The following is a 22,493-nucleotide window of genomic DNA, read 5'->3' as shown; positions in this document are numbered from 1 at the left end:
TATCTATGATCAACAACCCTGACTAGATCCACGTGGTTGAAGTGGGGGAGGAGCAGCTGTAGTTCCCAGAGCAAGGAAGGGGTGTTGGACAGAGCTAACAAGCACTGAGTTGGACAAACACCCAGACAGCCCCTCCCCCATGGGTCTCAGCAGTGGAGAAACTGTCCCACAGCTCCTGGGGAAAAATCAGTTGCCCCTCCCTGGGACCTTACCTGTTGAGCAGGTCCCACCCCAGAGGCAGCACCAGGGCTCTTCGGTCCTCCTTGCATCCTGTCTCACCAGGACTCGTGGGTCCAAGTCCAGGAAGGTTCATCTGCTACAGCAGCAGGACAGAGCAAGGTCAAGATCTCTGCCAGCTGTTCCACTCCTACCCCCAATGGAGGAAGCCTAGAAGGAAAAAGGAGAGCGGAGCCCAGGAGAGACTCACTCACGGGAGGGGGCTGGGGCCTGGAGGTGGCATCTGAGAGGCAAGCATAGCTTCCACCCCATCCTGGAACACGGGGGCCTGTGGAAGGGGCTCAGGACAAAAGCTGGGGTACTGACAGCCTGGGGGAGGCAGTAGTATGCTGGTGAACTAGCTTTCTGAAGAAGAAAAAAAGCCCTGATCATTTCCATGGTATAAATACTCCCAGCACAGTCAATGGCAAGCTCCCAATGGTGTAACAACCAGCTCACAGATTTCTGGAATACTTAGCAATGGGCTCTCCAGTCTCCAGGTTCTGTAGAAGCCCACTCCAGCACCACACTGAGGGATGGGGGGGGGGGGACAAGCCCTCTGGCTGCAGCCCCTGCCACATCCCCTCACTCCCTTGAAGCTGTTTGCCCACCCTCCACCAGAGCTGGCTGACCTGGTGGCCACCTACCCCATGCTCTTAGTTCTGGCCACTTAGTGGACACAGAAGTTTGGAGATCAGACCCAAACTCTCTGGAGAAGGGGCAAGCTCTGGGCCCCTGAACCTCCCCCCACCCCATGTCCTCATGGCAGCCCACCGGGAGGAAGAAGTGTTCCCAGAGCTAGTGTTCTTCCACTGTGACCCCCTCAACAGAGAGAGATGGGGGCCTGTCACAGAATTGGGCAGCTCAGCCTCCAAGCATAGATTTCCTACAAAACGGAGGGAGCCGAGAAATGGAGCAGGCAAAGCTCCTCTTGGTGCCAGGGTAGTCTCGAAGGGGTTTTGGGGACGGCCAGCTGGTCCTGAGAGCGGGAGGGAGTAGTGAGGGTGCCCCTGATGGGGGCATGGCCTCTCCCTCTCTGATGCTCACAGCAGCACTTAGGTGTAAGGACGACCCTGCTTTGTCCCCACTGGGGGCTTTTGCTGTCGGGTCTGCAAAATCCTCAGTTGCTACTGGAAACGGTGATGTCATTTGCAGGGGGTGGAGCTTCAGCCATCCTTTGAGCTGGGGAGGGTGGAGCACACTCCGGGGCTGGAGGAGGACAAAGAATTAGGATGGTGAGGACCAGAGGGACAAGGAAGGCTCCAGAAAAGGGGAGGGAGAAAGAGGCGGGAGGGCACTAGGGTAGGAGCTGGTGAAGAGAGGAGTACAAGCAGGGAATGAGGAATGTCTACAAGGCACGTAACTCAGGAGGAACCTTGGTCCCAGCTGCTGCAGACACAGCTCCTCCTTCCTGCCCTGGTCTCTCAGCAGCTGGGCAGGTTCAGGCTCCCAGACTCTCCTCCCCACATGGGGGCAACCTCTATCACCCTCTCATTTCTTCCCAACCCTCCAGGGGGGGACTCCAAATCACAAGATTGGGCAGATGGGGTCCCTCCCCCATTTTTTGGTCTCCTGGGGAGAAAGAAGCCCCACTGCCACCCGCTAGAGGCATGGATTAGGACCTCTCCACACCCCTGGGTCTCCAACCACAGTCAGACCCCCAAACATCACTGACTATGAGTGAGGACTCGTGCACAGGCGTGCGCGGGCACACACAGACACGCAGGACACACATTTGGTCGTGTTAAGAGACATGTCGGGGTCCGGCTGCTCGCTGTGGCACCGAGCCCTCTAGCCTTCTCACCCTCAGCTCCCTGAAGGGCCGAGGCAGCAAAATCCACCGTCCCAGAGACCCCTCCGTACACACACACTCGCACACACAGGCACTCCCTGGCTCACGCGCGCTCTGGCAAACGATCCCACAAACGCAGGCGCACGCTCCGGAGCGGGAGGCGCCCCCCTTCGGCTCCGTGCTGGGGAGCGGGGGCGGTGGAAGGGGTAGGAGACGCCGGCCCTGCTCTCGGCTCCGCAGCTGCCGCAGTCGCCGCGGCAGTGGACCGGGACCTGCGCAGCCCGCGGAGCCACCCGGCGCTCGGGCAACAGCGCCGGCACCGCTTCAGCACTGCGGACAGCGCCAGCCGCAGCAAACCCTGCATCCTCGCCGCTCCAGCCCCGCTCGCTGAGCCGACCTGCGCCGAGGAAGCACGGGGCTGGCCGCAGCCTCGGCGCCCCCTTCTCGCAGACAGTGCCAGGACTGAGGCTCCCGGGGAAGACGCGGCCCCCGAAGACCGCTGGGGCGCCCCGTTGGGGATGCACCGAAGGCCCCGCGTTCGAGCCGCGCAGAGCCAGGCCCACGGCGTCAGGAGCCCATGAGCACCATGAGCCTACTGACCCTCGCCCTGCTTTTCTCCTGCTCCTTCGCCCGTGCCGCCTGCGACCCCAAGATCGTCAACATCGGCGCCGTGCTGAGCACGCGGAAACATGAGCAGATGTTCCGCGAGGCGGTGAACCAGGCCAACAAGCGGCACGGCTCCTGGAAGATCCAGCTCAATGCCACCTCCGTCACCCACAAGCCCAACGCCATCCAGATGGCCCTGTCCGTGTGCGAGGACCTCATCTCCAGCCAGGTGCCTGCACGCCCCTGCCCCTCGGCCACCCGCCTGCCTTTCCCCTCCCTCCCCACCTGTCGCAGTTTCAGTCCACCCTTTCCTGGCCCCCTCCCTCTCCTAAGAGAAGATCCCCAAGTCACCTGGCTCAGCCTGGACAGGACTGGCCTCACTAACAGCCAGACACCAGCGATGCCAGATCCCCCATCTTGGTCACCAGATTGGTCACCTGCCACCCTGGCCAGCCCTCAGAAGGGCTCCTGGGGCTTCCGGCGCTCCTGGCCCTGACAGCCCCTCCAAGTGTACAAACATGTGTGGGGCGTTTGGCAGTTTGTGTCATTGTGTGTCAGTGGGGCGGGGGTGGGCATTTGGCGTGTGGGCAGGGGTGCCCATCCCAGCCAGAGCCAGCACTGCGGGCTTCAAAGAGACAGGGCCTGATGCCATCTTTATTTCTGCTTCTGGATTCTCTTTCCCTTCCCCCCTTCTCTCTCTCCTTCCCCCAGAGTGGCCCTGGGGTCTGCAGGAGATGGGAAATGGCCCAAGCGTTTAAGTGGGACATTCTGTAGGGGTGGGAGTGGGGGATGCGCATGTGAGAGGCGGTGGTGGCAGGGCACAGCACGGAGCGCTGCGGGGGAGGACACGACTCCGGAGCATTTGCCTGTCGAGCTGTCCGCCCCGGGGCCGCTGCCTGCTGAATTCCAATGAAGCTGCGGATGACTGCAATGCAGCCTTTACGTAAGAGGCGGAACAGACGCTCCCAAGCGCTGCTCACACTTGCTCACCTAGTGTGCACTCACAAACCATGGCACACAGGCTCACGCACACACTTACGTAAATACACGCTTGTGCACAGAGAGACACTGACTTACACTAGCACCCACCCCTGCAATCGGTGTCACACACCGACGGCACTGTTCACTCACACACAGAAGTCAGGGCTTTTAACCGGTTCATTCTGGTTTGAACCCCTGCTGAGAATTTGCATTCTAACAAGTTCCCAGGCAATGCTAATGCTGCTGGTTGGGGACCCATTCTGAGAACCACTAGGAGAGCAGTGGTTCTCCAAATTTATTATACGTAAGAATCACCTGGGGCTCTTGTTAAAATGTAGACTCTGATTCAGTATATCTGTGGTGGAAATGCAAATTCTCAGCAGGGGTTCAAATCGGAACAAATCGGTTAGAAGCCCTGATGTAAATTCATGCTTGTGCACAGGGACATCGATTTACACTAGCACACATTCCTGCAATTAATGTTACACAATCAAGTGCACAGGCTCATTTGCACACACATGGAAAAACTTGCTTGCGCACGCACATACGTCGACTTACACTAGCACACACTCCTGTGATCAGCATTACACAATTGATTGCACAGGCTCACTTGCACACACGTGCCCCCGCATCCAGGAGCACACATGCTCACATGCACACACACTGCTTGGTACACCCAGGTGCACATGCACACCCTGTGCTTACACCACACCAGGCCATATACACCCACGTAGCACACCAGATTAAATCATGCATACGTGCACACATACAAATATATACATGCTGGGGCTTAAAATAGACACGTAATATGCCAACACACACTCATAAACACCTGCATAGGAGCGTGCACACACACGCATGCACGTGCTCACGCAGACACTCGCCCACCGCCTTGGCCCAACACCTCTGGGTCTGACTAGGCTGAGGACCAAGGAGGGAGGAGGAGAACCAGTACACAGCAGTGCCAACCACAGAGGCCACTTCAGAGCTTTGTTCAGGGCCCTCCCCCCACCGCACAAGCCACACTGTGCCCCAGCCCAGGACCCCATGGGATGGGACTGAGCCCATCTGGACATCTGGGGCCAGTGGCTTCCCTCCCACGATCCATCTAGGCTAGCGGAAGGGTGAGGGGGTGGAGTCAGGGAGCGTAGGGCGGGCCAGTCTGGAGGACGCCTCCTCCGACGCACCCAGTGTTACTGTCTGTCTCTGGGCTGTCTGGGATGCCTCAGAGGTTAGGCAGCAAAAGCTGCTCTCTCCTACTGAGCCAGCTTCGGAGCCAACACGCTGTAACACTTCAGCCCCAGCCCTGCCTCGGGGGATCAGAGCATTGTGCCCCACCCCGCATGCAGAAGCAGGTGGGACCTGTGGCTCAGGAGGCAGAGGAAGACACCGATGAGCAAGACCTGAGCCGTTCTGTGTCTGCGATGGGAGGGAGAGGGAGGAGACACCCACACAGGGAGCTGAGCCACTGGTTTCCGACGTGTGTGGCTGGGGGCCCTGGTGGTGAGCCTCTCAGTGTCTCCTTTCCGTTCCTTGTGGGAGGATGTCAGAGGTCAGAGTCAGGATGGGCTCTCATCCAAGCCCAGCTAGCCAGGGCCCAGGCCCTGGGGGACACCCACAAAGGGATGCAGGCATCCCTGGCAGCTCCTGGTCAAGCTCGTCTCACTAAAGCTCGCTCTGCAGTGTGTGATGCAGGTCTCTGCACTGCCCTGCCCCCACCCAGGAGGAGGGACAGTGGGTGGGCTGGGCACCCCTAGCCGCACAGTCTGGAGTTCATCCCCACTCAGCAAGGTAGGGGGGCATTACAAGCCCCACGGACAGCATAAAGACACGCCTGTCCCCTTCCCTGTCGAGGGTCTCATGACCACCTCTGGGCAGCCCCTCCAGCGTTCCTGGTCAGCGGAGTGACGGGAGGGGGCACCTGGGGCGTTGGGGACACTGGCTGGGAAGTAAGAGAGCTGGAGAGTCTCCATCTCACACAGGGTGCCCACTTGCCCGAGGTCACGCTCACTGCCTCCACAATTTGCTCACCGAGTGGATGGTGATGGGGTCCTGCTTGGTAGGTGTGGGGGGGCAATGCTGCCACGGGAGAGTCAGCACGCGTCTTGGGCTGTGCGTGTGCACACATGGCGCCACCTGGACCCCCTCCTCACCTGCGAGTTCCACCTCTGCTGCTTCCAGGTTGCAGCTGGCTCTGGGCGGTGCCTGCCAGCCCACACTGACTCTGTCTCCTGTGTCCACAGGTCTACGCCATCTTAGTTAGCCACCCTCCTACCCCCAACGACCACTTCACTCCCACCCCCGTCTCCTACACAGCCGGCTTCTACCGCATCCCTGTCCTGGGGCTGACCACCCGCATGTCCATCTACTCGGACAAGGTAAGCCTGGGCCCTGCACCGGGGAGCTGGCCAGCTGGCTCTCTGCTCCTGTGCAGCCCAGGGCCACAGGCAACTGACCTGGGAGGGCTGACAGGCACTGTCAGGAAGTGGAGGAGGGGACCTAGGTGCTCAGACCACAGGCTCTGCCCCCATGGAGCGGGAGGGTGTACATGAACACACACAGACACTCACACCCATACACCCTCACACTCATTTTCACACTCACACTCATACACACTCATACACTTTCACACCCATGCATGCTCACATTCATACACAGTCACACTCAAACTCACACACTCACACTCTCACTCCCGTACAGTTTCACACTTACACACAAACACAGCCTCACACCATGCACACACACACAAACTCACACTCACACACACTCTTTCATATACGCACTCATATACGTACACACATTCACACTCACAGTTCAGAAGCACACTCACCCCTTCATACCCCTGCACACACATTCACATGCACTCACACACTCAACACACAGACTTCCATTCTCACAACTCCCACACACGCTGACATGCACACTCAAACATCTTACACACATACGTGTGTGCATAGTGACATGCACACATCCAAGTATCTCACATATCATCACATGCTCATACCTTACACTCCTAGAGCTCACACATCCACACGCACACACTCATGCGCCATCACACAGTGACACGCTGTCACACTCACACTCAAGTTTACACAGTCACAGTGAACTCACATACAGCCAGACAAAAACCCACACACTCACACACCCATGCACTCACACACAGTCAACAGTCTTACCCGCTCACACCCAAACACAGACTCACACACACATTCACATCATCAAAGTCTTGCACACACTCACACATGGGCAGAAGGACCACTTACAGGTGACAGGTGACAATGGCAACCCTTCAGAAGGAGAGGTTGTTGCCTGGAAGAAGCGACAGGCAGGAAGGCTTCCTGGAAGAAGTGGAACATGGACTTGGAAGGGGGAAGTTGGGGACCTGGATAACACACAGGACACTCCAGGGAGACACACAAGGCAGGTGGGGGTGGGGACACACAGACAGGAGGGGGTGGGACAGACAGACAGGAGGAGGTGGGTCACACAGACAGAAGGGGGTGGGACACACAGACAGGAGGGGGTGGGTCACACAGACAGGAGGGGGTGGGACACACAGACAGGAGGAGGTGGGTCACACAGGTAGAAGGGGGCGGGTCACACAGACAGGAGCGGGTGGGTCACTCAGGAGGGGGCGGGTCACACAGACAGGAGGGGTTGGGTCACTCAGGAGGGGGTGGGTCACACAGACAGGAGGGGTTGGGTCACTCAGGAGGGGGTGGGTCACACAGACAGGAGGGTGTGGGTCACACAGACAGGAGGGTGTGGGTCACACAGACAGGAGGGGGAGGGTCGCTCAGACAGTAGGGGGTGGGACACAAGGGCAGAGATGAGAGCTATGGCTCTGGTCTCTTCATCCCGGAACACAGTGGGAAATGGTGCCTGCATCTGTCTGCATTTGTCCAGGGTGAACAGAGGAGATGCTCATGGTGGGAGGAGCTGGTCTGGGGGTGCCATGCCTGAGGACTGAGGGCACCAGGGCTCAGCCCCCTGAGGAGTCCTCGTGACCCATGGGCTGGGGGCTCTGGCTGCAGCAAGCAACCCTGGAAGCATGGCTAGAAGAGCTGAGGGGCAGGCAGAGAAACCACAGCCCGAGAGGGAGGGGGCTTGCTCCAGGCCACCCAGGCGTCCGCCTGATCATGAGTCTGGGAGGACCCCCCCAGCTCGTTTCAGGACTTGGCGGCATGGGGAGCCATCCCGGCTGGGAGTGTTCCCACAGTCTGCTCCACATCTGCCTCCAGGGCTGTGACCACCTGCAGACACACCAGCAGGGGCCACTTGCCCAGGGACATCCTGTGTGGCCCGCAGAGCTGAGGATAGAGGGCTGGGCTCTGCAGCTGAGGATCGCTGGGGCTCCCCATCTTCATCTTCTCCAAATCCACCCTGCTCAGAGCCCACAGTCTGGATCAGGCTGCTTGAAGGCACAGAGACTGTCTGGCCAGGACTGGGGTGCCTGGGGGAAAACAGGGATGGGTCTGCCCCAGTGAGGTGGCAGTCTTGGGGGCCAGAGGGAGGAGGTAGGCTGGAGGCCTGAGCAGGCACCAGCCTGAGAGCACAGAAAGCCCCTGCATACAGCTGAGACAGGTGTACTGCTCCTTTGGGCACTCTCTCTCCCCCATGCCCTCCAGCCGGTGTCCTTACAGGTAAAGGGGAGAAGACAGCCCTGTGGAGGAAACAAGCCAGAGAGGAAGGCACTCTCACATCACGGCCCAACCCTCAGGGCCCACGTGAGGCCACATCCACGGCCAAATCTCACAATTCACAGAGCGGCGAGGCCCAAGTCAGGGTCCACCCAAGATCCCAGTTATAACCCTCCTCGAGGCCCATCGAAGCCAAGTGGATGATGGACAAAGGCAGCGGGGATTCTTGCACTCAGGTTCCAAGGCACTGTCCCAGTCACAAAGAGGGAGCAGGTGAAAAAGAATCTGGAGGCCTCAGAGGACCACAAGATCAGTATGGGTACATGGGTACACAGGGACACTACAGGGACTGGTAGTCACCTGGACAAAGGGGGCCTAGGTCAGGGAGGGCAGAGCCTGCTCCTCTCCTGGCCAGCCTGCCCATGCCAGGATGCTGGGCTCTGTGAGACGCCTCTCCTGGACAACTAGTGACAAACCCAAGTGCACACAGAGAAACAGGGCAAGGCCAGCAAGGGGCGGCCTCTGGACTCTGGAGAATCCATGAAATATTTAACCCCAAGAGTGAAGATGTCCTGGAGACAGATGTTGCATTTGAGAAGGATCCTGCATGCCCCACACCCGCCCACGGGGGATCTTCAAGATGTTGCCTGTCAGGGAGATTTGCCCAGGGTTCAAATTGCCCAGAAAGGGGTGGGCGGCCAGGAGATGGGGAGCTCATCCCCAGGGCATGGCACGCAGACCCAGTGCCCTGTCAGGGCTGCTGAGGCCTCTCCGCCTCCGATTAGATGATGTGGGGGAAGAGGGGGAGCCCTGGTGTCACAGGTTAAGGGCTCAGCTGTTGACAAAAAGGTCAGCCGTTCAAATTCACTTGCCGCTCCTTGGAAAGCCTGGAGGGCAGCTCTACCCTGTCCTTTAGCGTCGCCATGAGTAGGAATCGATGGCAGCGGGGTGTGAGGGAGAAGGCAGTGTGGAAGGGCAGGAGCAGGTGAAGTGGGGGGCCGTGTCAGGCAAGTGGGCCTCACCTGGCCCCACAGGCGGAAGGAAGGGGGGAACCTCTGGGCTAGCAGGTGCCAATGGTGGAAGGCAGTGGGGGCACCGGGTCTAGGCAGCGCCCTCAGCCCCCCGTCCGCCCACAGAGCATCCACCTGAGCTTCCTGCGCACCGTGCCGCCCTACTCGCACCAGTCCAGCGTCTGGTTTGAGATGATGCGCGTCTATAACTGGAACCACATCATCCTGCTCGCCAGCGACGACCACGAGGGCCGGGCGGCGCAGAAGCGCCTGGAGACGCTGCTGGAGGAGCGCGAGTCCAAGGTGAGCGGCGGCCGCGGGCGGCGTCGCCGAGCGCGGAGCAGGAGAAGAGCGGAGCCGGCCGCCCGCCGCTGTGTCTGTGGCTCCGTGTGTGACACCTTTTCTTTCCATCGTGCATGGTCAGCACCACCACGTCTGCGAGCGCCCGCCCCGGCCTGTCCTCGGCTCATTTCACTCGCTTTTGCCATTAGTCGAAATCGCCTTCGTGTCAGCCCCTGCCGGGCGAGGGCAGGACCACCTGGAGCTCCGCAAACACCCCGCCCCGCCCCCGCCGGACCCCGCCCACCCGGGCCCGCACACCTGTCCCAGCACACCTGTCCCCGCACTAGGCTCAGAACTCAGGGCGCTGCCTCCGCCCAGCCCCCAGCCGCCTGCCCTAGGGCGCCCCTCCTCAAAGTGGTGGAGACTCCGCCGAGCTCCCCGAAGCCCCTCCCCAAGCACCCAGGCCCCCCGCTGTGACCCATTCCATGTCCTCACGCTGACCTCACCTCCCCATCGCCCTTCACCTCACAGCTCCCCTTCGCCCTCACCACGGCCCCCATCCGGCACATCTGCCACACCTGGCAGGGGGCCCCCCTCAGCTGGAGACACGCCAGCCCCCTCCTCTCGGCATCTCCCTCCCTGGGGTCTCCCGCCCTGGCCCAGTGAGACAGCTGGTTCTAGAACACACTGTCCACCTTGCCCCCAGTCTGGCCCCCTCTGTGGGCCTGCAGACGGACCAGAGCAGGGATTTCTGGGGGTCCAGGTGACCCCCCCATCCCCTTCCTTGCCTGCCTCGCTGCCAGTCTGAGGAGCAGCTGGCGATCGCCCAGGGACCCGCCCTCACCTAGCCCAGAGCCCGGGTTGCTGCGCACCCACCACGGCTCCCCCACCCCCACCCCCACCCAGGGGCAGCAGAGAGGGGTAGGCCCAGGTTGGGGGAGGGGCCTAGGGAGGCCAGACTAGGGGAGGGGTGGTGGGTGGGGGAGGGAGCATGCTCTGCCTGGGAAGCAGAGCTGGCTTCATCAAACTGGGCACCCACCCCTGGCCCCTCAGGGTGCCACAGGCCCCCAAAGGGAGTAGAGGGCGCCGGCAGGGGGGTGAGGCCACAGGGTGCTGAGGGGGGTCCTATCGGGGATTGGAGGAATCTGGGAGGGAGAGAGGGAGAGAGGGCTTACAGCGCCGAGGGACCCACCCCTTCCAAGACAGCGCCCTTGGGAGGCAAGGGCAAGGAAAAGATGCTCTGTGCCACCCCAGTGCCAGCCCGGAACGTGACCTCCTGGCGTGCCCGCCAGCTCCATCACACGCTGACACCTCCCCAGTGTGTGCACACTGCCACACCTGCCCCTCACACTCACAAGCACACACTCCTGCAACCCAGCTACATCCTCCCACTCACAGGCGCCCTGCCGCTTTCTCAGGGGTCCGATGCGCACCCTCGCACCCACGCTCACGCGCACACACCCAGTCGTTCCCCTCCAACACCGTCGCACTCCCCACCACATGTGTGCATGCGTGGGCAGGATCCTAACGCCCCGTGCAGACACGAAGGGCACGCCTTACCCCTGCAGGCACACCTGCCGTGCCCAAACCCTGGGTCACACTCAGTCTTGAGCACACACGTGGGTGGAGGGATGTGCACACACAGGTACACACACTGCAGTTCGTGAGAACACCTCGGCCTCCAGAGAGGCAGCTGGGAGGATATGGGGAGGGAGCGGCGGCCGGAGGGACGCAGGACAGGGCATGGGGGAGGACTAGGACCGACCTGGGGGGGGGCTGCTGGAGCCACAGGCAGGTGTATGGCAGGGATGGGGGTGGCAGGTGGGACCCCAAGCGGGACCGCGTTGGGCGTGGGCGGGGACAGGGTTTCACCTTCTCCAGAACTGGGTCCCTTTCCAAGAGCACAGCTCCACGGCGGGAGCCTCCGTGGCTGCCACGCCCCGGCCGCGCCCCGCCCCCAGCCCCGCCCGGCCCCGGCCCCGCCCCGGCCAGGTGTTTGCGAGCTCCAGGTACGCGCCCGTCTGCAGACGTGCGAGGAGGTGGTGTGATTGCTTTAGCGCCGTCATTTTCAACCGTTTATAATCTTCTGTGTCTGCATATTTTCTCTGTGCACATTATTCATCAGAGTAAAAAAAGGAACTATGAAAACCTCGACCAACTGTCCTATGACAACAAGCGCGGACCCAAGGTATATATGCATGGACGTGCACGCCACCCACCGACTAGGGCGCCCTGGCCTGCGGCGCCGCGGCCATAGGGTCGCGTCCTGCAGAGCCGCGCCAGCCGCAGGCCCGAGCAGCAAGGAGGAGAGCGAGCCCGTGAGGCAGGCAGGCAAGCAGGCAGGCAGGCAGGCAGGCAGACGAGGGCAAGGCGAAGGCAGGTGAAGGCGCGTGGGTGTCAGCGGCCCACCCGCTATGGCCTTGAAGGCAGAGCCGCAGGAAGTGCCGCTCTCCGGGAAGTGCATGCGAACCTCCGGGTCTACCAGGGTTTCCTCCGTGGAACCCGGGAGGGAGCCTGCCCGGCAGCCTGGCCGCCAGGGGTCCAGGCCAATCCTGCAGGGGCCTGAGCAACCAGGCCCGAGAGAGAGGCTCTCCCGTGGTGTTGGATCAGTCGGCCCTATCTCAGCTCCCGGTTGCATTCCAAAACTCTTTTTCCTGTCCGCTGCACGCCTTTCTGAGTCTCGGGCCACTCCAGCTTGCATGCTCAGTGCAAACACCAGGAGAGGAGAGTGAATGGTGGAGAGAGAGAACTGAGAGGCAGAGAGAGCAGAGAGGGCTGCAGGCAGTGAGTGCAGGAGAGCCCACAGGCTGGATCGCAGGACCAGAGAGGCAGGCCAGGGCAGGCAAGGAGCGAGGCAGGCAGGTGGACAGGAGCGCAGGAGCCGGGTGCAGGCCATGCGGCCCTCACTCAGCTGCAGTGGGGTTCCTAGCGGCTGCAGCCAGACCCTCAGCCCCTGAGGTGCTATGTCCCTGCCCCCAGCCACCTGCTAACGCCCCCGCTCACACCACAGGCTGAGAAGGTGCTGCAGTTCGACCCGGGGACCAAGAACGTGACGGCCCTGCTGATGGAGGCACGGGAGCTGGAGGCACGCGTCATTATCCTCTCGGCCAGGTGAGGCAGGGCTGGGCCCCCAATCCACCCAGGGCTGTACCTGGGCCATGGCCCAGCCACCTGGACCAGCGCTGGGGACACTGCTGAGCAGAGCCAACTTCAGCTCCCCAAATCTCCTTGCCAAGGAGAGCCCTACCCACAGCACCAATGATGTTGGGCTCCCTGGCCCCCATCTGCCCATGCGTCCATCCCTCCATCCTTCCACAGTCACTTGCTGCCTCTTGCTCTGAGGGGGGTTGTGGGGATGACGAGGCTAAGCCAAAGCACCTGCCTTTAGGAGCCCCTGACTCAGGGAGGCACTCCCACACATATGCAGGGTACAGGACAGTAAATGGTGTGGCCAGAAGTAAGCAGAGGGCTCTGGGAGCTGGAGCCAGGGAAGGCCAGTGTTCTGGCCGACACTCAGATTACAGATAGGGATGGGGCAGGGACAGCTTCATTGAGAGCGGGTCCAACTGTTGAACACACTAGTTTTGGGGAAATGGGTTCCTTGAGCTGCCCAGAGGGAGTGAGGGTGGAGGTGTGCCCATGAGCCCAGGTGGGACAGCCCCCAGCAGGGAGAGGGCCCCAGTCCGACAGACTGAAGGATCAGAGCAGCCAGAGCAGGCAGTGGGAGGGAAAGAGACAGGAAACAAATTCGGCACCATGGAAACCAGGCTGCCCTGGACAGGGCGTGGCCCCCCATCACAGCCTCGCGGGACGAGGCCACAGTAAACACCTCCCTATTTGCAAATGGCTAAGCTCTCCTAGGAAGGGAAATGCCAGACCACCGGGAATAGGAAAAGAAGAGCCCCATAGGGACCCCAAGGAAGGCAGCAGGGGACGTTGTGCCCAAAGGAATGCACCCCAAATCCTGCTGCCCTGCAAGGGGGGAGGAACCCCAACTGTCTCTGGAGACGTCAGTTTGCGTTAGATCAGCAAACCCTCCAGCACAGAGCTGGGGGTGCCCCTCCCCAGGGCAGCGTGCCAGGTGGCCAATCCAAGCTCCTTGGGCTGGAAGGCGGGAATCTGGCCGTCATGTGGCTGGGCCCCCACCCCAGTCCCGGAGGCAGCGCTAAGAGCTGCCCCACGCCGAAGCAAATTCTCTCCTCTCCTGCTCTTACGGCAGCCACGACCAGAGACACCCTTCCCCCACCCCTTTTTACAGTGGGGAACCAGAGCACAGAGGCTTTGGTCACTTGCTCACACCACCACCCACCCAACCCTGGACACTGCAGGGAGGACCCTGCAAGGATCCGTGAGAAAGGTTTAAAGATGTGCCCAGGGAAGGTTAGGGGCTGCGGGAGCCGGCTACAGGGAAGCCCTGCCCGGGGAAGGCCCCGCCCAGGGAAGGCCCCGCCCAGGGAAGCCCTGCCCGGGGAAGGCCCCGCCCTGGGAAAGCCGTCCAGTCTGTCTGATTTCCCGACTCTCGACTCTTGATTGTTTACTCCCAGCCTCACTCAACAGAGGGCTTGAGAAAGATTGGGTAGCTGAGATGGGATGGAAGTATGGCCGGCAGGTGGACAGATGAACAGACAGACAAATGGACAAACAGCTCGTTAGTAGGAGAAGACCGATTCAGGCAGGACAGAGCAGCTCAAGGAACCCATTTCCCCAAAACTAGTGTGTTCAACAGTTGGGCCCATTCTCAACGAAGCTGTCCCTGCCCCATCCCTATACGTAATCTGAGTGACCGCCAGGACCCGGGCCAGAAACCACATGTGAAGCCAATCCACACAGCCCCATCGCACACGGTCCCAGCCCTGCTGTTTTCCCTCCAGCCAATGAGTCCCTGCTCTGCAGGCAGCGGGCTTCATTCACCCAGGATGCATGCTGACAGGGGCCTGCCCCGTGCCGCCAGCCCCCAGGGTTGAGGACAGGCATACCAGGCTTGGCTCCAAGGAAAACGTCAGCCCAGGGAAAGGGACACTCTCACGGGAGACAGATGCACACACACACACACCCATGAGCACGCACCATGTACACGCCACATACACAGTCTTCATCCGTCACCAGTTTTCTATACAGTGCAGAGAATTCCTTTCCAAAACTCTTAATTTTTATTCTACTGAATTGGAATCCATTATTTACATAAAACATGATGATGAGGTCTGACTGACAGGGTTTTCATCAATAGCTGTTTCACTGATCAAAGCTGCTTCTGGTGTGGTGTGTTTGTGACGCCACCTAACTGATTTCCCCTAGACGCCGCAGCCTGAATTTTGTGGAGGAGGTGTGATCCTCTGCCGGGTCTTGGCCGGCACAGTTGACAGTGGGCAGGCCACGCCTGACACTCTGTGGTGTAGCTTTCACTGGGGTGATGCTACCGGGTTTGATGAGCAGCGCTTCCACAGGGTCAGCAGTGTGGCACTGGCTGGAAGCGCCTCAACTTTCTGCTGCTTACGTCCACCAAGAGCGTTCTCACTGGAGCGAACAAGGATAGTGTGCACTTCTCTACTGTCTGTCGTTGTTCTGTGCCATCGAGTCGGTTCCAACTCATCATGAACTGTGTCCGACAGAATGAAATGCTGCCCAGTCCTGCGCCATCCTCACAATCATGGCTATGTTTGAGCCCATGGTTGCAACCACTGTGTCAATCAATCTCGTTGAGGGTCTTCTTCTTTTTTGCTGGTCCTCTACTTTACCAAGCATGATGTCCCCTAGGGACGGATCCCTCCTGATAACATGTCCAAAGTATGTAAACAGAGTCTTGCCATCCTTGCTTCTAAGGAGCATTCTGGTTGTACTTCTTCCAATACAGATTTGTTCATTCTTTTGGCAGTAGATGATATATTCAATATTCTTTGCCTACATCATAATTCAAAGATATCCATTCTTCTTCAGTCTTCCTTATTCATTGTCCAGCTTTCACATGCATATGAGGCAACTGAAAACACCATGGTTTGGGTCAGGCATACCTTGGTCCTCAAAGTGACATCTTTGCTTTTTAACACTTTAAAGAGGTCTTTTGCAGCAGATTTGGCCAATGCAATATGTTGTTTGATTTCTTGACTTCTGCCTCCATAGGCATTGATTGTGGATCCAAGTAAAATAAAATTCTTGACAACTTCAATATTTTCACCCTGTACTATGGTGTTGCTTATTGGTCCAGTTGTGAAGATTTTTGTTTTCTTTATGTTGAGGTGTAATCCTTACTGAAGGCTGTGGTCTTTGATCTTCATCGGTAAGTGCTTCAAGTCCTGTTCACTTTCAGCAAGCAAGGTTGTGTCATCTGCATATCGCAGGTTGTTAATGAGTCTTCCTCCAATCCTGATGCCCCTTTCTTCTTCATAAAGTCCAGCTTCTCGGATTGTTTGCTCAGCATACAGATTGAATAAGTATGGTGAAAGGATGCAACCCTGACGCACACCTTTCCTGATTTTAAACCACTCAGTATCCTCTTGTTCTGTTTGAACGACTGCCTCTCGGTCTATGTACAGGTTCCAAATCAGCACAATTAAGCGTTCTGGAATTCTCATTCTTTGCAGTGTTATCCGTAATTTGTTATGATCCACACAGTCGAATGCCTTTGTGTAGTCAATAAAACTACTACTGCCTAGTCCTTGAGAAAATGAAAAAATGAGGAGCAAGCCCCCAGGTGGCTGAGGGCCCTTGGTTTTCAGGGTCAGCTCTTGGTGCAACTGTGCAACCTCTTGCACCCCACTGCCCATGCATTGGAGGAGCAAAGTGCAAGGTGTGACCCAGGTCAGGCCCTGCAGGGAAGGGTGTGGCAGGTGCCCCCCACAGTCCCGCTCAGACCCCAGGGTCACCCCAGTCCCAGGGGACTGAGTCTCCTGCTTCATTGCCCACACGGACTCCACCACGGGGACACCCTGAGTGCCTGGGAGGAGAGAAGCCTCTCGGGTCCCCGTGGTGGCCCCAGCATGGGTGGCAGTGGGTGTGCAGCTGCTTGTCAGGCTCCAGATGGCGAGCGGCCACTTGCCCCTCTCACTGGGGGGCTCCTGCTATGATGCTCAGGGCAGCTCCCCAGCACTGGGTCCTGCCAGCGTCTCAGCAGCCTGGAGAGTCCCTGCCCTCCTTTCACACTCAGGACATGGAGACGGCAGGACAAGGGCTGTGAGGTGGGGCTGGTCCAGGAGACGGCAGGACAAGGGCTGTGAGGTGGGGCTGGTACAGGAGACGGCAGGACAAGGGCTGTGAGCTGGGGCTGGTCCAGGAGATGGCAGGACAAGGGCTGTGAGGTGGGGCTGGTCCAGGAGACGGCAGGACAAGGGCTGAGGCGGGGGCTGGTCCAGGAGATGGCAGGACAAGGGCTGTGAGGAGGGGCTGGTCCAGGAGACGGCAGGACAAAGGCTCTGGGGTGGGCTGTCCAGGAGATGGCAGGACAAGGGCTCTGGGGTGGGCTGGCCCAGGAGACGGCAAGACAGGGGCTCTGGGGTGGGCTGTCCAGGCACAGGTCTGCCTCTACCAGTCACCACCATTTGTGTTCCCTGAGTGCCTCTATGTGCCTCAACTTCCCCTCCTGGCACAGGGATAGTACTAATGCTTGCCTCCTAGGGATGTCTGAGAATTAATTAAGATGATCCATGTAAAGCGGTTAGAGCAGGGCCTGGTACTGGTGAGTGAGTGAGTGATCAATATACGATCTGTCTCCACCCCAGGTCACCTGGGCGGGGCTTCCTGAGGGTGGGGGAGGCTGGACAGTCAGGGGCCCAAGCAGGAAGTCGTTCCTATAGGCCAGGTCCCAGCCCAAGGGCCAGGGGCTAGCAAGAGAGGCCAGGGAAGCTGGGGGAGGGGGCCCGGGCTACTACTTTTAGAGGGTCTTGAGGCCCAGGCTGGTGGAAGGCTCGGGTACTGGGGAGGGGGGAACTGGGCCTGTCACCTCTGTGCGGTCTTTGGGCCCAAACGTGGTGCTGGTGGGAGGGGTGTTGCCTGGGCCCCATCACTTCAGTGGGGTCTCCGGGCCCAGGCTCTTAGGGCCTGACCGTGCTTCATAAAAGGAGGACCCTGGGAACAAAGGGACTCCGGGCCTGCGTGTGGGGAGGGCTGGAGTCCAGGCCCATCACCCCCGTCTGCCCCACAGCGAGGACGATGCTGCCACCGTGTACCGCGCAGCCGCGATGCTGAACATGACGGGCTCGGGGTACGTGTGGCTGGTGGGCGAGCGCGAGATCTCGGGAAACGCCCTGCGCTACGCACCAGACGGTGAGTGCCGGGGCTCTTAGGGTCCCGGTGGGGCGGGAGAGGCAGCTCGGGCTTCTAAGCGGGCGCTCCCCCAGGCATCATCGGGCTGCAGCTCATCAACGGCAAGAACGAGTCTGCGCACATCAGCGACGCCGTGGGCGTGGTGGCGCAGGCCGTGCACGAGCTCCTGGAGAAGGAGAACATCACCGACCCGCCGCGGGGCTGCGTGGGCAACACCAACATCTGGAAGACCGGGCCGCTCTTCAAGAGGTGGGCGGGACCCTGCTTCCAGATGTGGGCGGGACCCTGCTTCCAGAGGTGGGCGGGGCCGCGCTTCCAGAGGTGGGCGGGGGCTCTGCAGCTGGTCAAGCTCAGTTTGCCGTCCGTAGCCCACAGCGATCCGCACCTCCTTCTACCCATACCACCTCCACCTCCTTCCACCACCTCCCTCTTCTCTCCACCTCCTCCCACATCCCACAACCTTCCCCACCACTGCCCCCCATACCCCTCCTCCTCCCCGATCCCCCTCTACCCTCACCATCTCCCCCTGTGCCCTTCCACCTCCCTCCTCTGCCGCCACCTCTCTTCTCGGTTGCCTCTCCGCCTCCCCATCTCCCTCCACCCTCACCTTTTCCTCCCCCCCCCACCTCCCCACCATCTCCATCTCCGCTGTGATGATCATCGGCCCCATTTCCAACTCTGACACCAACACCTGCGCTGTCACAAGCCGAGACAGCCACTGCAGACCGCCCGAGACCACCTCCCACCCCCCATCATGGCTGGCAGCCCTTGGCAGGAGGCTCTAGCTGGAGGTGGGGTCTGGAGCGTCCAGGACCCAGGAGGTGAGACGGGGACCCAGAGGCAGCCCTGAGCCATAGAGCCAGGGCCACACTGGAGCAAGAAGGAGTCAGCTCCTAGCACCCCACCACACCAGGACACCTGGGTGGGCAGGCCTCAGCCCAGCCCCAGGCCCCGCCACCACGGAGGAGCAACCACAGTGTGTGGGCAGAGCCGCCCCACGGTGTCCACACAGTGCAGATGGAGGCAGCATATGAGCACGTGTGTGCACATGTGCACAGAGACATGCAGACACAGCTCTATGTGTGCACACAAACGGACTCAGAGTGGCACGCAGCACACACGCACATGCACGGAGGAGCACAGACAACACGACACTGGGTGCCTCACCAGGTCCCGCCTGTGCACACAGGCTCACCAACATGGCCCCACTGGTGCAGCACACACACACACACATACACACGTATGGGCACACACACATATACATACACTGGGCACCTCACCAGGTCCCACCTGTGCACACACGCTCACCAACATGGCCCCACTGGTGCAATGCACACACACACACACAAGGGCACACACACATATACATACACATGGGCACACACATATACACATGGACACACACACACGGGCACACACACATATACATGGGCACACACACACATGGGCACACACACATATACATACACATGGGCACACACACACACACACGGGCACACACAGTGAGGCAGGAGGCCTGGCGGTTGGGTACATGGCCTACCCTGCCTCCACCACTTGCCGGATGAGTGATGTGGGCCCGTGGGCTTGTCTCCTCTTCTGGAAACTGAGGTTGCTGCTGTGAGGTTGGAGGGTCTGGACCCACGGAAAGCTCTGGAAACTGGCTGTGGTGCCCAGGGCCCATCAGCCCCCGCAAGCTACTGCTGCCCTTCTGCCTGGCACGTGTGCAGACCACCCTTCTGCCTGGCATGTGCACAGACCACCCTTCCATCGGGCTCATGGAGACTCTGGTGCAGGAGGAGGGTGGGAAAAAGGAGGGTCCCTGATTGTCTCCCTCGCCCCAGGGTGCTGATGTCTTCGAAGTACGCAGATGGGGTGACCGGCCGTGTGGAGTTCAACGAGGACGGGGACCGGAAGTTCGCCAACTACAGCATCATGAACCTGCAGAACCGCAAGTTGGTGCAAGTGGGCATCTACAACGGCACCCATGTAGGTGGGGGTCATGAGGGGGTGGGGGCTGGGGCCTTAGGGTCCTGGGGCCAAGACCCCTGCGCGGCCACCCTCCATCTCATACTCCCACCCCCAGGTCATCCCCAACGACAGGAAGATCATCTGGCCAGGGGGAGAGACGGAGAAGCCTCGAGGGTACCAGATGTCGACCAGGTTAAAGGTGGGGCCCCGCTGCTCTGCCCTGCACCCCCACCCCAGACACCCAATCCAGCCTCTCAGACCTGAAAGCCGCGTGAAGGAAGCAGGAAGGGGCCGGCTGCACCTGGTCCCCCTGGTGCACACCTGGCCCTTCTGAGGGAGGAGAGTGCCCCTTGGGCAAACAGTGCGGAACAGGACTGCCCTGGGGAGGGGCTGATGGGGAGACAGAGGGACAGACAGTCACTCTGGCCCCCACTGTGGGCTCTGTTCAGAGTGCTGGAGATGCCACCTCCCCTCACACCCCTCTGCAGCCTTCAGGGCCTCCTGATGTGACTGGTCAAGCTGTCCTCTGCACCACCCTTGAGGCACCAATTCCCTTCTTCTCAACTCTCCCTGGGTCTCTGGGAGCCCCCTCCCCACTGGTCTCCTCCCTCAAAGTCTCTCTCCCTTAACCTGACTTATATATGCAGGGTCTTTTGGGCTCATCCTGGGATCCCATCTGTCCCCCCAGGGCACCCCCCTGCTGACCCACCTGCATCAGGCCGGTATCTTAGATCACCAAAGGCAAGGATCTTCAATGTAACTTGCCCAACTGACTTTCCTGGTGTCCCCACATGCTCAAACCTCTCTTGACCCTGTTCACTTCTGGGCTACCCTTCCAGCCTGGGCCAGCCCCCATGGCCTCCCACCCAGGCAGCAAGTCAGCAGCCTGCCCACTGGGCACCACCCTCGGCCCTTCTGGTCAACACTTGGCTGCAGGCCGGATACCCTTCCCCTCCACCAATGCGGTGCATCTCCCTGCAGATAAGACACTTCATACTGAACAGTCTGCAGTTAACAGCCAAACTGCTGATAGCCAGCGGTCTATCTGTGGGGGCTCCCGTGCTGTGATGCTGGAAGCTATGCCACCAGTATTCAAATACCAGTAGGGTCACCCATGGCCGACAGGTTTCAGCTGAGCCTCCAGATTAAGACAGACTAGGAAGAAGGACCTGACAGTCTACTTCTGAAAAGAATTAGCCAGGGAAACCCTTATGAATAGCAGCAGAACATTGTCTGATATAGTGCCGGAAGATGAGCCCCCCCAGGTTGGAAGGCACTCAAAATATGACTGGGGAAGAGCTGCCTCCTCAAAGTAGAGTCGACCTTAATGATGTTGACGGAGTCAAACTTTCGGGACTTTCATTTGCTGATATGGCACGACTCAAAATGAGAAAAAACAGCTGCAAACATCTATTAATAATCAGAACGTGAAATGTACGAAGTACGAATCTAGGAAAATTGGACATCATCAAAAATGAAATGTAACACATAAACATCAACATCCTAGGCATTAGTGAGCTGAAATGGACTGTTATTGGCCCATTTTGAATGGGACAATCATATGCCTCTAAGGAGCTTCTAAGGAGCATTCTGGCTTTACTTCTTCCAAGACAGATTTGTTTGTTCTTTGAGCAGTTCATGGTATATTCAGGATTCTTTGCCAACACCATAGTTCAAAGGTGTCAGTTCTTCTTCGGTCTTTCTTTTTCATTGTCCAGCTTTCGCATGCATATGAGGCGATAGAAAACACCATGGCTTGGATCAGGTGCACCTTAGTCTTCCAGGTTATGTCTTTGCTTTTTAATACTTTAAAGAGGTCTTTTGCAGCAGATTTGCCCAATGCAATGTGCCCTTTGATTTCTTGACCGCTGGTACGATGGGCGTTGATTGTGGATCCAAGTAAAATGAAATCGTTGACAACTTCAATATTTTCTCTGTTTATCATGATGTCACTTATTGGTCTAGTTGTGAAGATTTTTGTTTTCTTTATGTTGAGGTATAATCCATACTGAAGGCTGTGGTCTTTGATATTCATCAGTAAGTGCTTCAAGTCCTCTTCACTTTCAACAAGCAAGGTTATGTCATCTGCATAACGCAGGTTGTTAATGAGTCTTCCTCCAATCCTGATGCCCTGTTCTTCATATAGTCCATCTTCTCAGATTATTTGCTAAACATACAGATTGAATGGGTGTGGTGAAAGGATACAACCCGACACACACTGTCTTGGTCATCTCGTGCTGCTCCAACAGAAATACCACAAGTAGACGGCTTTAACAAAGAGAAATTTATTTTCTCACAGTCTAGGAGGCTTCAAGTCCAAATTCAGGGCATCAACTCCAGGAGAAGGCTTTCCCTCTCTGTCAGCTCTGGAGGAAGGTCCTTGTCATCATCGATCTTCCCCTGGACTAGGAGCTTCTCTGCGCAGGAACCTTGGGTCCAAAGGACGCGCTCTGCTCCCAGTGCTTCTTTCTTGGTGGTATGAGGTCCCCAATTCTCTGCTTTCTTCCCTTTCCTTTTATCTCTTGTAAGGTAAAAGGTGGTGCAGGCCATACCCTAGGGAAACTTCCTTTACATTGGATCAGGGATGTGACCTGGGTAAGGATGGTGTTACAGTCCCACCCTAATCCTCTTTAACATAAAATTACAATCAGAAAATGGAGGCCAACCACACAATTCTGGGAATCATGGCCCAGCCAAATGGATACACACATCTTTTGGGGGACATAATTCAAACCATGACAT

At 58.7% G+C, this 22,493-nt stretch overlaps 1 protein-coding gene across 6 annotated transcripts in view; it reads left to right on the top strand.

The window, feature by feature from the left end:
* Positions 1 to 2,435: 2,435 nt before the first annotated feature.
* GRIN1 (glutamate ionotropic receptor NMDA type subunit 1) overlaps positions 2,436 to 22,493 on the top strand; it is a 31,354-nt gene continuing 11,296 nt past the window's right edge. For 2 of the 6 annotated variants that reach the window (XM_004390679.3, XM_004390683.1), the window contains exons 1-9: positions 2,546 to 2,843; positions 5,839 to 5,973; positions 9,372 to 9,548; positions 11,653 to 11,715; positions 12,538 to 12,638; positions 17,662 to 17,783; positions 17,858 to 18,032; positions 19,625 to 19,769; positions 19,867 to 19,950. In XM_004390679.3, the coding sequence (XP_004390736.1) occupies positions 2,586 to 2,843; positions 5,839 to 5,973; positions 9,372 to 9,548; positions 11,653 to 11,715; positions 12,538 to 12,638; positions 17,662 to 17,783; positions 17,858 to 18,032; positions 19,625 to 19,769; positions 19,867 to 19,950 (1,260 nt within the window). In that variant the 5' untranslated portion in view covers positions 2,546 to 2,585. Of the gene's footprint in view, positions 2,844 to 5,838; positions 5,974 to 9,371; positions 9,549 to 11,652; positions 11,716 to 12,537; positions 12,639 to 17,661; positions 17,784 to 17,857; positions 18,033 to 19,624; positions 19,770 to 19,866; positions 19,951 to 22,493 lie in introns of all 6 variants that reach the window. The other 4 variants (XM_004390682.3, XM_004390684.2, XM_004390680.3 and 1 more) reach the window with 3 other exon arrangements.

This window comes from Trichechus manatus, unplaced genomic scaffold (assembly GCF_000243295.1).
Source record: "Trichechus manatus latirostris isolate Lorelei unplaced genomic scaffold, TriManLat1.0 scaffold00317, whole genome shotgun sequence".
In the NCBI taxonomy this organism is placed as follows: domain Eukaryota; kingdom Metazoa; phylum Chordata; class Mammalia; order Sirenia; family Trichechidae; genus Trichechus; species Trichechus manatus.
Note: the sequence above shows the minus strand (reverse complement) of the source record. Positions and strands in the feature narration are given on the sequence as shown.